This window comes from Caretta caretta, chromosome 10, assembly GCF_965140235.1.
Source record: "Caretta caretta isolate rCarCar2 chromosome 10, rCarCar1.hap1, whole genome shotgun sequence".
Taxonomy (NCBI): Eukaryota; Metazoa; Chordata; order Testudines; family Cheloniidae; genus Caretta; species Caretta caretta.
This window is the reverse complement of record NC_134215.1, coordinates 7,405,491-7,421,972: the sequence shown is the minus strand read 5'-3', so window position 1 is coordinate 7,421,972 and position 16,482 is coordinate 7,405,491. Positions and strand designations below refer to the sequence as shown.

Here is a 16,482-nt window from a genome sequence, read left to right as displayed (position 1 = left end):
TTCATGTTTGTGGAACATCCCTGTGGAGTCCTCTGCCCCCCTCATCTCTCTCTCCATTTATACAACATCTAGGTGTGTCTTGGCGTCTCCCACCAATGGACAGTGGCCAGACCTTTGTCCTATCCATTTCTGAAGGACTCAAGAGATGCTCCCTGTGGACAACTGTCCCGCCCTCTAATAGGCCTCACTGACTGTGAAGCTTTCTCTGAATTTTCCTTCGCTGGGTTTCATCTCATCCCTCTTCTCCTGCTCTCCATCTGCCCAGTTCAGAATGGAGCAGTGCATGCTGGGGCTTGTAGTCTCCCGTGGGATGCACATCTACATTAAGAGGGGATGGTGGCCCCGTGTTGGCCACACTGTCTTTAAAGGGGATTTCACCTGTTTGTTTGTTTGGTTTTGCCCTTCTCAACAGGAAACGCTGAGGGAGAAGATTTTCACCCCCCTCACTGTAGAAAGTGCCGTTGATGCCAGGTAAAGGGATTCTTTGTTAGGAGATGCCGGGATCTGTCTCTGGCTTGTTAGCATGCCACACATGGGGACTGAGGGATTCAGAATGAGGAAAGGCTGGCAGGCAGTGGCATCTTATCAAAACATGTAATAAACACAGCCAGATGCTGTGGACAGGGTGGCAGGCAAGTCCAGCTGTCCTGCTTTAGGTGGGATTCAGCAGACCAATCTACTTTGTCCCTTCCCTGTCTACTTATACCCCCCCTCCCCCGCCACAGTAGCTGAGCACTTAGCAATCTTTACCTGTCAGGTAGGGCATGGCTATAGTCCCCATTTAATAGATGGGACATGGAGCCACAGAGAGACTAAGTGACTTGCTCAAGGTTGTACAGGGCACCCGTGGCAGAGCAGGGAATTGAACCCAGGTGTCCCAAGTTCAGGCTAGCGCCCTTACCACTAGGTTTTCCTTCCTCTCTATCCATTGTTATCCTTCCTTTCCCTTCCCTGTTGTAAGACATGTCAAAAGTCCTACTTCTTCCCATGCCATCCGACCCCGTGGCTAACTGGTGCAAAGGCAGGAAACCTTCCCCCTTGTGACTGACAAAAACCCGGAGAATGCTGAGACCGTGTTTTCAACGTGTGTCTCAAAACTGAGGGCATTTTGAGGCTCTTTGTTCTGCCCAGGACCCACTCTTCTGTTAGAAACGCCCCAGAGCACAACCTGGTTTTACCTGTGCTATATTTTTTCAGCCTTGCAAAATTGCCCTGGAGATTTACCAGCCCAGGCAGACAATTGACGTGCCCTCTTTTTTCTAGGACGATGGGAAAAATGGATCATGTGTTACCCACCCATCAGGTAGGGCCAGATCCTCAGCTGGTGTAAATCAGGGTCGCTCTCTTGGCTTCAGTGAAGCTGTGGCCATTCACACCCACTGAGGATCTGGCCTGAAGAATTTTACAGTGCCTCCAGGTGGAAATAGACATCCTATGGTTTTGGGTCTGGCCGTCTGGTCACTTTCCACTATGCACTGACTATTTTGATCATTTTATTGATGCACGTAACTCAAAATGCTACTGAGAGGCTGGCAGATTTTAGTTGGGTCATGCCCAGGGCAGACTGGGACAGAGGGACTGGGGTGGTGGTGGGAGGGAGCACTACCAGTCTCCCAAAGCAACTGGGTCTCAGTCTGGCAGCCCTTTCCACATGTTCCTCTGTATCCCAACAGCTGTGCTTGTCTCATCCTTTTCCCAGAGATGCTATTGCCAAGATCCTGTACTCCCTGCTCTTCAGCTGGCTCACGGACAGGGTTAACAAGCTGGTCTACCCTAAAAAGGAGGCTCTTTCCATAGCTATTCTGGATATCTATGGGTTCGAGGTGAGCAAGGCAGAGGCTGCATGTGAGATGTTGGCCCATCCCCGATGTCCCTATAGCATATCAGGAGAATAATAACGTGGGACTAAGTGTAGCCTTAGTGTGCCTATGGGCATCTCCCGCTGAAGGCAACGCGGGTCTCAGGCCAGGCCTGAATCCAGCTCCTCGTGAGCTCAGTGGATGACACCGAAAGCCCTGGTGGGACAAATGTGTTACCATCTCATACTGGCACCAGTGTGACCTACTGGGAGCCACAGCGTGACTTACTGGGACCGTGGGACAGAAACAAAAGACATTGTGATTGGAAATGATCACACCATACATTAAATTCTCCTGCCTCCAACTCCCCGCGAGGATTCACAGGAATCCCATCCGGGACCTGAGATTCACCCTCCTGCTTTCTGATGCTGCCGCAAATCCTCCCACCTTCAGTCCCCATGGGCTAGCGACCAGGGCATTTCACTCACCAATTTTCTAATGACATCTGTGGAGAGAGTTATCGATGGCCTGGGCTCCCCCTTCCCCCTCCATGGAGTCTGGCCAGCATTTCCCTGCATGCTTTGCACTTTGCAGCCGTGCACTCAAAATATTCCCAACTCAGGGCCAGATCCGCAACTGGTGTAAATCATTGCTGCTCTGTTGGGTCAACAGAGCGACGCTAACATACACCAGCCAAGGATCTGGCCCGTCAGTCATCTTACTGTAAAACGGTGGATGTGTTTAACATGCGTCTGGTTCCGTCCTCATGGGTTGTAATCCAGTACGGGCCTGGGTGACATATGCCTCGTTGTCCTGTAAACATGCCAGCGGCAGAGAATCCGGGAATGGTTTGGAGACTTGGATGGTTTTGCCACCTGGGGCAGGATGCTCACTAAGGTCCAGGCCCAAAGTGCCACTTCCAGTTTTTTCCCTTCCTCAGCAGAGCAAATCCCCCTGAACGGTTTGTCAGGCCCCAGGCACTGATGTCTCCAGAATCGGAGGTGTTTGTGTGTGTTCCAGTCTTGACCTCGCCGCCCAAGCTCTGCTGATCCTCACCCACCACCCCAGCCCACCCTGATCTCTAGATCTGTCTGTTCCAAGCCCCTGTTCCCCAACAACTCCTCCCCCACCCCCCGCCCCGAACTTCCTATGCATAAGAACACAGGAGGTGCCAGGCGGGATCAGACTATCTAGGTCCGTATCCCCTACCTGTGCAATCCAATTCTTTCCTATGCCAGCCGTGGGCCATCTCACAGCTCTGCCAATGTGGCTTAGTCTCGCTGTGTATCATTACCTGCTGTTCCAGTCCGGCTGTACCAGTGCATCTCAGTCCTGATCCCCCTCTCTCCCCCTCATGGGGCCTCCACCGCTGCTCGTCCCACAGCCCCTCAAACCCTGACCTGCAGCACCCCTTGCTATTCCAGTCCTGAGCCTCTCCTCGAGAGATGCAGCCAGTTGTGACCAATGTTGCCATTTTACATGGTCCTTCTGTGATGAGCACCGATGGGAGCGAGGCTGTGGCCCAGCAAATGCATTTGCAGTTTGGAGAAAAGCCAGGATTAAACTTCTAAGTACAGGGGTGAAAGTCTGCTGTGCTCACTCACTATCCCTTAGCCCTGCTACGCCTGCTTCCAGGCATGCTTTACATGGGTGTGTATTTTCCACAGGACCTCAGCTTTAACAGCTTCGAGCAGCTATGTATCAATTATGCAAACGAATATCTGCAATTCTTCTTCAACAAGATCGTCTTTAAGGAGGAGCAGGTGAGCTGGGGAAGCTGGGTGGAATCGAGGCAGCGCCTGGCCTGTTCCTGCTACCTGCCAAACCTGCAAGTGAGAGAACAGTCCGGCCCCCCTTTATAACACCTCGGGGAAAGCTACACTGGGTGCTACCATTCCTAGTCCCCAGAGCTTACTTCAAAGCCTGCAGGGCAGGCTCCAGGATTATTTGAAACCCCTCATTCTTTGAAGGCCTTTGGTTGATCCCCGTGCCCCCTGGATAATGGGAGTTCTTCTGGAAAAGGTCGGCCTAGTAAGAACTATGTCAAGGCCAAATAATCGTAATAAAGACCTATAAGCCGGCTGACTAAGCCCGAATCACTGCGGCCTTTTGCTACCCCGTGACCTACTTGCATGCGCTTCCTGCAGGAGGAGTACGTCCGGGAACAGATAGAGTGGAAAGAAATCACCTTCAGCGACAATCAGCCCTGCATCGATCTCATTGCTCAAAAGCCACACGGGATTCTGAGGATCCTGGATGACCAGAGCTCCTTCCCACAGGTAGTGGCGCTGCAGAGGGCTTTGCACTGCCCGCGGCTTATTGGAAAAATGCGGTTCATTTTTAAAAGTGATCACGGCGAGCTAACCAGAGAGGCGAGTGCCATTAGCTCCTGCAGATGCCGTGGTAATGGGGCTGATCCGCCTGTCCCTGGGTTCATTCCCATGTCTTGATGCCTTGATCTCTGTAAAGGCAGACAGCCTTATTTATATACTCTGATCCTTGTGTACGTAAGCTTTAGAGAGGGATCCTGGAGGCATCCTATGGTCACACTAAAGGTATTGGTTCAAATTCAGAGCTGCTGGGTGAGAAGGTGCAATCCCACTGTCCCCCCACCAGGGATGGAGGTGGCCAACCAGGGCAAATAAACTGGAGCAAGGGCAGGATTGGAGCAAAACTGCCATGAAACAGGAATTCTTTCCTCACCGTGGGTGGATGTGTGCACACCAGGGCCCCTTACTGGATGGAATCAGAGTTTCACAACTGTGTGTCACAGGCCCTATGCTGCTGGATGAGATTCTCCCTTAGCTCGCGTGTTAGGAGGGCCTGGCTTTCAGGCTGTGTCCATACTGAAGCTGGAGATGTAATCTCCCACTCCGGCAGCCATACCTGCGCTAGCTCTGACAGAGCTGGCATGCTAAAAATAGCTGCGGCCACATTGGGGGTGGGACAGGTTAACCTTCCCGAGTACACTCCTGTCTGAAATGCTAGGAATGTACCCGGAGCAGCTAGTCTCTCCCATCGCCCATCCAGCTGTGGCTACACTGTGAATGGTATGTCTACTCAAGAAATCACACTCTAGCTCCAATGTGGACATACCCTTTGAGCAGGAGGGTCTACAGTTCAGCGGCTGTGTTGCTGTGGAGTTGTGAGTGGTCGTGGGGACACCTGTGCAGCATGGAGAGGTTCAGGAAGTTCCAGGTGGCCGTAGATTGTCTACAGTGGCTTCTAGCCAGGGATCTCAAAGAGCGTTTACAGATGTTAATAAACGACGCCTCCCAAGCCCCCTAAGAAGGAGGGGACACTGAGATGTGTAGCAGTGAGGTGACTTGCCTGAGGTCACACAGTGAGTCAGTGGCAGACCTGGGAACAGGTCCCCCAAACACGACTGTCTGACTCAGAGTTCTGTGCTCTAGCCATTCGTCAGTGCTCCTTCCAGCTTGTTGCCCCAATCCAGGTGAGTTTTACCTGCTTTCAGGTTTCATTCCAAATGTTTGGCCAGCTCTGCCAAGTGCTCCCTGTGATGTAATACTCCCCACCTATAGGCCAATGCTGAACATGGTGATGGTGAGGGGAGATATCAGAAGTTCCTTCCTGACCCTTCAGGTTATCAGTTTACATGCCCTGAAGCATGAAAATTTTTTCCACCCCTAAGTTCATATGAATGGCTCCCAGTGTTACCAATGCTCATGTAATCACCCAGCCCTCGATCTGGCTGACTGCTGATGCAGAGCAGTCCACAGGGGCTGGTTAAATAGTGATAAAGGCTGGCTAGAACAGTGAGGCTGCATGCTTGTGGCTGTAGCCTGCAGGCAGTCAGGTTGCCTACTTAACCCCATGCACCCCTATTCCTACTTCCAGGCCACAGACCATACTTTCCTCCAGAAGTGTCATTACCACCATGGCTCCAACGCATTATACTCCAAACCAAAGATGCCTCTCCCAGAGTTCACCATCAAACACTATGCTGGCAAAGTAACCTACCAGGTGAGTGGCTGGAGAATTGGGATTCAGAGTAGGAGCAGTGCTCTGTAGCTGCCAGTCTGGCTCTCTTTCCCACAGCTGTGCCGCGAGCGCTAGATCCTCAGCTGGTGTAAATCACAACTCCAGAGGTGCTCTGCTGGCATACCCCAGCAGAGAATCTGGCCCTTAATTTCTAGATCTTCCATGTCATACCCAATGGGTTTGAGTAACTGGGGAGGGATCTGTTTATTTTTCCAGGTGCACAAGTTCCTGGATAAAAACTATGATCAAGTTCGCCAGGACGTGCTGGACCTTTTTGTCAACAGTAAAACCAAAGTAAGGGCTCACGCTGGCCTCTGACTCTTTGCTGCCATTGCTGGCGGCGCTGGCAGGGAGAGTGGCAGGGAGGGCGCTGGTGATGGATCTGGGGGTTGCCTGATGGTATGGTACAGCAGGATTGCATTTTCTATAAGAGGCAGTGTTGCCTATTAGACAGAGCGGTGGACTGGAGTCAGGAGACCAGGATTCTAGTCCCAGGTCTATCTCTGGCTTATTGGGAATAGACTTCTCTCTGGACCTCAGCGTCCCCAGATGATACTGACCTCCTCTGTAAAGTGCGTCGAGGTCTACAGATGATTAGAGCTAGGTGTGATTGTTACACGTGCTGCCACTCGTGAGACTCCCTTTCCCACTCAGAGCAGTGGCCACAGTGAACATAATTAGCTCCTCCAGTGTTCACAGGGCTGCCATGTGATTTCCCCCCTTGGAACGCTGTCATGCCTCTGGGCAGTATCTGTTATTTGCCTCTAAAGAGCAGCCCGTCTGCTTGCTCTCTGCCGAACAATGTGAATCCTGGCTACCGAGGCAGAATCATGGAAATCGGAACTAGAGAAGGCCTCTGATGTCACCTCCTTCTTCCCCGGGGCTTGGGGCAGGATCGGTCCCTCTCATAGGTTTCCCAGGGATTTGTCCAGCCGCTGAAGTCCGTTCAAGAAGCTTCTTGGATGTGAGTGGAATTGGAACTAGAGAGGTCTGTGGGTAACCCAGAACACGGAGACACCTGCCAACCTTACGGGCACTTGTTAATCCACCTGGCAAGTTGGCCAGTGTGGTTTGTAAATGTACCACCTTCCCCCAAGACAGTGCTCCTGGGTGGGGTGTAACAGACAAGGCCACTCTAGGATTTTGAAGAATACTCACATGCAGATGCTAGAGGCAAGCACTTTAACAGCCACTGAACTCCACTCATTCCTGATTTACTTGCCCTATCTCACTCCAGCTAACTTGGCCGATAGCACTTTGCTCTTCCATAGCGCCTTTGGTCTGAGTATCTCAGACAGATCATGTGACAAAAACCAGATAAGCTTCCCAGCATCCCATGAGGACACAGTACGGGTGATCCCATTTTGTAGGTGGGGAAATCGAGGCACAGAGCAGGGAGGTGACTTTCCCAGGATCACACAGTACGTCAGTGACAGGGCTGGGAAAAGAACCCAAGAGTCCTGACTCCCATTCCTGTGCTTTAAGTTTTGAACCCTCTGAGGATACAACTGTGCACATAACGAACAATAATAATCCCTAACTCTTATCATCGGTAAATCTCAAAGAGCTTCACAGAGGAGGTCAGTATCATTACGCCCATTGTACAGATGGGGAAACTGAGGCCCAGAATGGGGCAGTGACTTGCGTAGGGTCACCCAGCAGGCATTGGCAGAGCTGGGAATAGAACCAGGTCTCCTGAATCCCAATCTAGTGCTTTATCCACTCGGCAACACTACAGAAGACATCTCAACAGAGCCTTATTCCTTCCTGCTTTTTAACTATGCCCCTCCCTTCCAAGGTGGTGGCCAACCTCTTCTTCGGCCATGCCCAGTTGGTGGCCCAGCAGAGGACCATGATGGGGAAGAACAGCACCGTCACCCGGCGGTATAAAGCTCCTACGGTGGCAGCTAAGTTCCAGCAGTCACTCCTGGACCTGGTGGAGAAGATGGAGAGGTGAGTGAGCAGAGAGCTTAAAGAAACAGGGATTCAGAAAAGTGCCTATTCAGAGTGGGGAGGAAATGGGCTGGTGGGAAAGATCTGGCAGCTCCTCATCGTTCCACATTCCGGAGTGGGGTATAGACCGGCCCAGAGAGTCGTCCCGCAGAGTCCTGGTCTGGAACACGGAGGGAAGGGATCTTTCCAGGACATTGTAACAACATAGTTGCAATACACTGGTCTCCAGAGCCAGAAGCTAGGACTCTCACAGGGCCCAGGAGAGTTAGGTGCCTTGGAAAGTCCCTGCCGGCGTGGCTGACATGCCTGGAATGCTCTTTGGTGAAGACAGCTGGTCAGTACTCGGCTTGGTTTCACGGTCACCGTGTGCAGCAGAGACCTCCCAGCACTCCCTGGGAAGCCCTGTGGCCTCCAAGCTTGTGGGTTTCTTGGTCTCGGCTCCCCCAGCGGATAAGCCTGTCTCTCTCTCCGATTCAGGTGCAACCCGTTCTTCGTCCGCTGCCTCAAACCCAACAACAAGAAGGTAAGAACACGCCATGCGGCTGGTGGGGTGGTGGTGGGGAGGCCGGATGCAGGGTTAGCAGTGCCAAGGGTATGTCTCATTGACATAACCCCGGATTGGGAGTTCCCCCTTCTCTCCCTGTTTCTATTAGTCCTGGGCACAATGGAAATGGTGGGCTGGGGAATGGGCTGTATGGAGAGGGGCTAGGTGTCCCAAGAGGTCTTGTACCTGTGCTGAGCAATGGCTGTGCCCCTGACGTCAGCTGGAGCTGTGGGTGCCCAGCAGCACCTCTGAACATCATGTCTTACCAAGGCACCCACAAAGGGAGCCCACTTTTAAAAACGGGGGCCAAAGTGACATGCCCAAGGCCACCCTGTGAGCCGGTGGCGGGGCCAGGAATGGAAGCTGCAGTTCCTGATTCTCAACCCTGGGCATTACTCACTAGATCTGGCTTCTTCTTAGCACAGGGAGTAAGGCATGGGTGTCCTATATGGGCACTGTGATAAGTGTGCCCAACCCTGGCTGGGGTCACAGTGGGTGCTGTAAAGGGAGGGGGCTGCTGGTAGCCCAGTGCCTTTCAGTTCTGTGCCACGCGGCCTGCAGTGCACCGGGCAAGTCTCCAGTTATGGCTTCACACTGTTCCCCAGCCTGGATCTTATCGCTCTAAAGGCTGTTTGGTGAGATGTCTGGCCTGCAGGTGCCTCATTGAACAAAGGGAGACAATGCACCGAGACTGGACCTCACCCATTGTCTCGGCTTGTTTGCTCTCGAGCAAACACACCTCCTGCTTTTTACCCACTCCCTTTCCTGGTTACCCTCCCAGCTTCCTTTGAGAGAAGAACCAGCTGCTGGACCAGAGAGACAATAACGCACTGCATTGATGTCTGTCTCTGGCCTCACGCAATGTGTGTCCCAACTATCCTCGGCTGGGTGGAATCTCAGGCCTGCTTAAGTGTGTGTGATCACATCGCCCTCTAGAGGCTGAAACTGTGAGAGACTATAAGCCAGGGGTTCTCAAACTGGGGGTCGGGACCCCTCAGGGGGTCGTGAGGTTATTACATGGGGGGTCGTGAGCTGTTAGCCTCCACCTCAAACCCCGCTTTACCTCCAGCATTTATAATGGTGTTAAGTATATAAAAAAACTGTTTTTAATTTATAAGGGGGGGTCGCACTCAGAGGCTTGCTATGTGAAAGGGGTCACCAGTACAAAAGTTTGAGAACCACTGCTATAAGCCTTACTATCACCACACAGACTGTGCATTTGGCCACTTAAGACACATCCGGCCTGGGCGACAGCAACCACTTTATTCCTGGAATAGGATTTGTCACAACCGAGCAGATATAAGCTCTTTGCAAACATGCTGCTTGACACTTTATCACAAAGAGTGGGGCGAAAAAGCTCTGTCCAGAGAGGAGAATCCCCTTGGAGATCAGGCTTTAGTTGCCGGTAGCAGGAGGTTTGCAAGCAGATGAACTGCACAAAAGCATTTCAGTAACATCAGGAAATGCGATGCTTTAGCCATGCTGTCTCATATGCAAGAGATTCCTCCTCCTCATTGCCGCCTTCTCCATTTCTTCCTCTCTCTTCTCCCCCAGAGCTCTCCCGAACCAGTGACACTCCCCGCACCTAGACCCCGATTCAGCAAAGCTCTTAAGTAAATGTGGAGCTTTAGGTCCCACTGAAGTCAGTGGCCTGAACTTGAGCATGTGTCTGAGTGCTTGGCTGAATCGAAGCTCCAAGGCCGAGGATGCTGCATTGCCCCTACACAGCCACCAGCCCTGTCTTCCTCACTCCTGCTTCACTTGGCTCGAACGGGTGATTAAAGCCAGGCTGTAACGACCCCCCTCCCACCTTTCCTTTTGCTCAGGAGCCAGCTGTCTTCGAGGCAGACATTGTCAGCAGCCAGCTCCGGTACTCTGGAATCCTAGAGACCATCCGTATCCGCAAAGAGGGCTTCCCGGTTCGCATCCCCTTCCAGATCTTCATCGACAGGTGCTGCTGCCTGGAGTTGCAGATTCCAGACTGAGAAGCTTTGGGATGGGGGTGGAAAGGGGCATTTCCCAAGTGGGAGCTCGAGCAGACAGTGGGAGTGGTAGGGAGGGAGGGCAAGGTAGATTCCTCATCACTCGAATCAGTTGTAAAGGGGCTGGTCCCCCACACAGGGGGAACACACTGTAGGGAGCAATCCAGTACCGCCCCCCACAGGCGGCTCCTATCAGGTCTCTTCCCTCTCTAATTTAAATGAGTACTGGGGATCGTGTCTCCCGAATTTCTGTTCTGGGCCCCGTTCTTGGCTCTGATGTGGGTGGAATTACTCAAGAGGGTTTGACTTGACTTGAGTCTGGATCTCATGCCTTAACTGTGCTCCCGGGGCCCTACAGGTACAGGTGCCTCTTAGATATCCGGCCTGGCATCACCCCAGATGGCGTGAGCTGTGTAGAGGTGCTGAAGAAGCTGTGTGCTGTGAGTCCCACAATGTACTGCATTGGAGTCAGCAAGGTACGGTTGTTGCCTTCCCCTTTGACCATGGCCAAGAATCTCTGCGTAGCCTGGACAGGGGAAGGGAAATCAAGGGCAAGATGCTGTACGGATTCTGCCTATGGTGAGGGCTTATGGCTGGCTGGATGATGTCTCAGCCTGGGGAAACCCTGCACCATTTGTATCCTGTGGGCCACAGGGTCTGTTTGCAGGGACTGGCAGGGGAAGCTACCTCTGGAGGTTCCCCTGCATGAACCAGCCGCTCCAGGGAGGGCAGAGAAGGGCGGCCGGGCAACATTTGTCAAGGTTTGTGGACTGTTAGGGAGATTGGATCAACGTCTGCAAACAAAGCGGAATCCCAAACCATAACGATGGGCCTGAGGTCACATTTTCAGTTGTGCCCACGCAGCGTGCACGTGCAGCCATGCCCACGGAACGGCGTGCCCAGCTTGCACGTGGAACTGCACTTGTGAATCAAGTAACGGCACTCACGAGTGGCCCCTGGTGTGCCCTGGTCTGCATGAACGCTTACCTGCTCGCATGTGCAATCGTGGCGACTCCGTGCACACCATTGCACACGCACTTTTCACACGTGCACGATATAGGAAAATTAAATCCTAACCCTACCATTATTTCCTGGGGCTGCCCTGTCTGTCTGTCTGTGTCCATCTGTTGTCTTGTGTCTTTGGCTTAGATTGAAAGCTCTTTGGGGCAGGGGCTGTGTATGGTTCTGTGTTGGTACAGTGGGGTCTTGGTCTGTGACTGGAGCTCCTGCATGCTACCACCATACAAATAATAATAATGCTAATTATAATAATAATCAAGCCCAGATTGTGCAACACTCGTTTGTATGAATCCCATCAGTTCATGCCTGCCAAAGGCCTCCTGGAAGAAGGGTGCTGAACCACTCCAGAAGTCAGTATCGCCAACCCCAGAAGTTCAAAAATCATGAATCAGACCCCCAATTATCATGTGATTGGCCCCAATATTATGAGATTTTAAAAATATATTATGTTTTTGATTTGGCTTTGATTTTTGAATTCCCCATGTGTGTAGGGCAGTTATAGTGTGTAATCGCCCCCTGTCCTGCCAAGGTGCATGTGGGGCAGTTACTGTGTGATCTCCTGCTGCCCCCCCACACTCCCCCCGCAGGGGTGTGTGGGACAATTAGTGTAGCCAATAAGATGGTTCTGGCCTTGCTGCAGAAGCTCTTGCTGTTGCTTGATGGTGCAGAGCTTTCAGCTTCTCCCCACCCCCCAAATTCTAATTAATGAATTATCTGTCCCTCCCCCAGCCCCACATCAGCTTTACCCCCACAACCCACAGCCTCACTTGCAGGTGCAGGGACTCCTCACTGCCCCGCTTACCAGCCTTGGTGTAGCAAGGATTGAGAGGGACAGGGGGGAAGAGCAGGGAGCAAACTGAGCCCGTGCTCACAGGAGGGAGGGGCAGGAGGAAGTGAAAAGAACCCAGCAGCTCATCCCTACCCAAAAACTCCTCTTGGCTCGTGGGCCAGAGCAAAGGGGGAGTTCTGCCTGCATCTGTGGGGGCTGTGATTGGCTGCCCATCCCCAGGAGGCAGGGCAGTGGGGAAGGCAGCCAATCAGGGGATGTCCCCCCACCCCAGGCAGGGCTGAAATTGGCAAGAGAGTGGGAGCATCTCATGTCATCGCCAGACATGCTCCAGTCCTGGCCGAAATCCTTGCGTGGAAACGGCGTGAGCTGGAGGCACCGCGAGTGAGCGGTCATTGCAGGCGTTCATTATTCCTTGTCTTTTGGAAGCAGCCAGAGGGCTCAGTGGGCCTCAGGGCCCCATTGTGCTGTGAGCTGAACAAAGCAGCGGGCTCCCCGCTCCCCAGATCATTCAGACATTACACAGACCAAATCTTCTGCCGTCTCCAGCTCTGGGCCGGGGAGAGGTGGGGGAGTTATGGTCTCTGCTGCCCCCACAGTGGTCAGGGAATCCCCAGACATTCCCCTGTTTCAGGTGGGTTTCCTGTGGGAGCCATTTGCTATGGCTGAGCCGATGTCAAAGCCCAGAGACTGCAGGGGTCTGTTGTGTGCAGTGCTTTTTTTTAGAGTGTCTGCATGTCTCTGGGGATTTAGTCCCTGGATCTTTGTCCCCATGTCATAGAGCACTGCCCAAAGCATGATCTAGTCCCCTAGAAACACTCTGCCTGCTGGGCCTGGTGGTTTATCCCCAGCTGGTGCTAGGGCCCGTAACATTGGCGTGTGATGCTCTGTCGGCTCTGATCACGATGGGAAAATTCAGACGTGCCCTTCACCGTAGTGCCCACGGCCTCTTTGATAGCCAGACCTGTTGGGAGTTGGAAACAGACGTTGTCATAGCGAGAGTGGTTACAGCTGGCATTAAAGGGACACCGGCTGGAAGTGGGCATGGCTGCCATCCTGCATGGTGACGGTACTCTTGGCCTGATACAGCCCTGAAAATCCTGCTGCCAAACTGGCCCCCTGGAGCCCTGATTACATGAGGTGGGGGTCAGAACTTGGGCCCCCAAGCTGCTGCAGGGGATGCTCGTGGCTGGGGTTGCACCCTCTCTCCCATGCCTGGGCCACGTCAATGACCAGCTCTCCTCGCTCGCAGGGAGGGTCACTGGTGGGCAAAGCTTTCGGAGGCGAGGGGAGTCCTTGATGCGCCAAGGAGAACCCTAGCTGGGTGACCTCAGCTAAGCACAGCCAGGGAGCTGGGCTTGCTGGGATCATGGGTGGGGGGGTCCATTAGGCCACACTCTCCTCCCGAACCAGCCCCGCTCACGAGCTGCCACGGGATGGAAACTGACGAGCACCCCCCTGGCCCAAACACCTGCGTCTTTGGATGCCCTGGGCCACGACTGTGGTGCCCTGCCTTACAGCCATCAACCCCTTGGCGTCCGGACTCGGGTTGCCCTGCTGTGCAGCCCTCAGCAGAGTGGGATAATGAGATGTCCTGTGGCCATCTGCATGCAGCTCACGCGGGGCAGAGGCTTAAGCCAAACCCTTCCCAACCCTACTTTGCTAATTCTCATAGAGCCTGCCCCAGACCCCACTGAAATCAAGAAGAGTCTTTCCATTCCCTCCCACAAGCGCTGGGACAGGCCCCTGGCACTGGGAGCAGAGGTCCCATGGAGGTCAGTGGGAGCGGCTGGAGCCTGGGGCAGGAGCAGGAGCAGGCCCCAGCCTGGCTGGTGTCTGTTGGGTGAGCAGGTCAGAAGCTGCCCGCCACAGGGGTGGGTGCTGATGCCTTTTCTCTCTCTCCCTGCTGCCAGCTGTTCATGAAGGAACACCTGTACCAGCTGCTGGAGAGCAAGCGGGACCGTGCCCTGCACCTGGCAGCGCTCACCCTGCAGCGTTGTGCCCACACCTTCTTCATCAAGAGACGCTTCCGCTCACTGCACCGCAAGATCATCCTCCTCCAAAGCCAGTCCCGGGGCTACCTGGCCAGGTGCTGGGGGGTGGGGCACCGCCGGGGTGCCGCTCTGCCCTGCCGCGCAGGGGCCCAGCCAGCCTCTCACTCTCCTGCTTGGGAAGGGCCGCGGGGACGAGCTACTGGGGGACCAAAGCCCACACCAAGGCCCCAAGCCCTTCGGGGCGCCCCTGGGCTGAGTTTCGAGTGGCCCTGCGCTGAGCTTTGGGATCAGGCGGGATCCAGGCAAAACCAAACTGTTTCAATGGGCAGAGCATAGACTATTAGAGACATGTTCCAAAACGAAACACGGGGGGAGAGGGGGGGAGAATCTGCCCCCACTGCACTGGTGTCAAGGCCTATGGAGCAGGCACGACCTTTCACCCCACGGCAACCCCCGCCCCCCAAAGGACCTGATCCAAAGGCCATTGGCAAGATTCCCATCAACATCAGTGGGGTTTGGCTCGGGCCCCCAGCTTCCGTGTTACATGTATGTAGAATCCTTGGGTAGAGTCCAAACCAGCGGGGCACCTGCAAGCGAGCCGTGCTGCCGACTGTCATTGGAGGATGGGCTGAAAATCTCTGTTCTCTCCCTAACCATTCCAGCTAGAAGTTGCGGAGGGGAGGACGGGGAGCTGGACTGGGAGCATCCAGCAGCAAACGGGGGACAGGCTGATTCGGTGCCATAGGAGCACTCTGGTGTCACGCACCTATGGCCAGTGCTGGTCAGGCAGAGCCCAGAGTCCCTTCCCTGTGCATGACTTCCCACCTTCCCGAAGCTGAGCTATTTGTTCCTGCTATTTGGGCAGTGCCAGGGGCCTTCCCCCTGGGCTGGGATCTGGGTACGGGGCCCGGCGTAGAGACTTCCACCTCCTCCACTAACCACGGGGTTGCTGTCCCCTGCAGGCAGAGGTACAAGAGGCTGAGGAAGAGTCTGATCAAGTTCAGGTCCCTGGTGCACATGTACGTGAATCGCAGGAGGTACCTCAAGGTGAGAGCAAGCGGCTGGCGCGGCGGAATGGCCCGGGGGGGCGATGGGAGGGAAGGGGGTCGTGCGATGTGCCACGGGCCTGTATCTCAGGGAGCTCCGTCGGTCAGGACTAAGGAGCAACAGCAGAACTGTGGGGGGCTCAGGGGTGGAATAGCAGGTCGGGATTGAGGGGCACTGGCAGAAGCTTGCACTGTCTGTCCCTGTCTCTAGCTTTTGCTGTAGCACCAAATTCACCCAGAAAATCCAGAATGTATTTAGGGGTAGGGGTGTCATTACCAGTCGCTCAGGCAGAAGTGAGGACGTAAGAACAGCCAAGCTGGGTCAGACCAATGGTCCGTCTGGGCCAGGATCCTGTCTTCTCATGGTGGCTGGCGCCAGATGCCCCCGGGGGAGTGAAGAGAACACGGCAATTTATCAAATGATCCATCCCCTGTCCTGGCTCCTGCGCTGTGGGGGTGGTGCAGTCAAACCGTCTGGATGCTATGGGCCTGTGCCACACGGGGCTGGTGTTAGTGACAGCCGCTTTGCACAGGGCCAGCGACGCGGTGTCATTGTGCACAGTGGGTGTGACTCTGACCAGACGTGTAGGAGACACCGACATTGACGGAATTCATCGAAACCTGACTGGAGTCTTTGAAAGTGTGTCTGCTCCCTGCCCCACCAGCACAGGGGCGTTGACTGGCTGTCACATGGGAGTGAGATCCCAATGCTGGCACGTGCCCAGAAGCCCCTGGAGAGATGTGTGATTGCAGAGGGAACGGCATTCAGGTTTTGGACTCCAGCCAGTGCCGTGGGCCAGGGCAGGATCCTGTGGGCCAGAGCCAGCTGCTGAGCTGCTGGAAGTGAGAGTATCTTGTATGCTCCTGGTCCGCTGTCAGTGGCATCTGATCTTACCCGTGATGCTGGCTGGGGGGGAGGGTGTTCCCCTGCTGGCTGGGGACTCGGGAAGCTATGGATAGCCTGCAGTGGGGGCGCAGATCCAGCCGTGCGTGACCCCCCTGCCTAAGGGAAAGATGGAGGGCGGGGAGCTGCAGAGTGTATGAGACGCTCCCCCAGGGTGAGGAGCCCCCAGTGGCCACTTGCCTTGCCTGTGCTAATGCCCAGCCCTGCCCATGGCTCGCTCCTCACCATCTGGCCCCCAGTGCTCCCAGTTCAGAGCAGAGACTCTCTGGCTGCTGTGCTGGGGGTGGGAGATCTGGGCCAGGCACCCGCGTGCCGGCACAGGAGGAAGGGTTAAGCCTTGACTTCGCCAGCTCTGTAGGCAAACAAACAGAGCAGCCTCAAAGCAGCGAGTCCCGCCCCGGCCAGCTGTGCAGGGACGAGCACGTCCCCTGCCCGAGGCACGGCAGCTGTG

General features: G+C 54.5%; 1 protein-coding gene across 1 annotated transcript in view; it reads left to right on the top strand.

Moving 5' to 3' along the window:
- MYO15A (myosin XVA) overlaps window positions 1–16,482 on the top strand; it is a 104,491-nt gene that overhangs the window by 37,177 nt on the left and 50,832 nt on the right. The window contains exons 12-23 of the mRNA XM_075117570.1: window positions 413–471; window positions 1,700–1,823; window positions 3,467–3,562; window positions 3,947–4,078; window positions 5,658–5,783; window positions 6,018–6,095; window positions 7,600–7,754; window positions 8,232–8,277; window positions 10,125–10,249; window positions 10,639–10,756; window positions 14,001–14,176; window positions 15,044–15,128. Of these exons, the coding sequence (XP_074973671.1) occupies window positions 413–471; window positions 1,700–1,823; window positions 3,467–3,562; window positions 3,947–4,078; window positions 5,658–5,783; window positions 6,018–6,095; window positions 7,600–7,754; window positions 8,232–8,277; window positions 10,125–10,249; window positions 10,639–10,756; window positions 14,001–14,176; window positions 15,044–15,128 (1,320 nt within the window). The remainder of the gene's footprint in view (window positions 1–412; window positions 472–1,699; window positions 1,824–3,466; window positions 3,563–3,946; window positions 4,079–5,657; window positions 5,784–6,017; window positions 6,096–7,599; window positions 7,755–8,231; window positions 8,278–10,124; window positions 10,250–10,638; window positions 10,757–14,000; window positions 14,177–15,043; window positions 15,129–16,482) is intronic.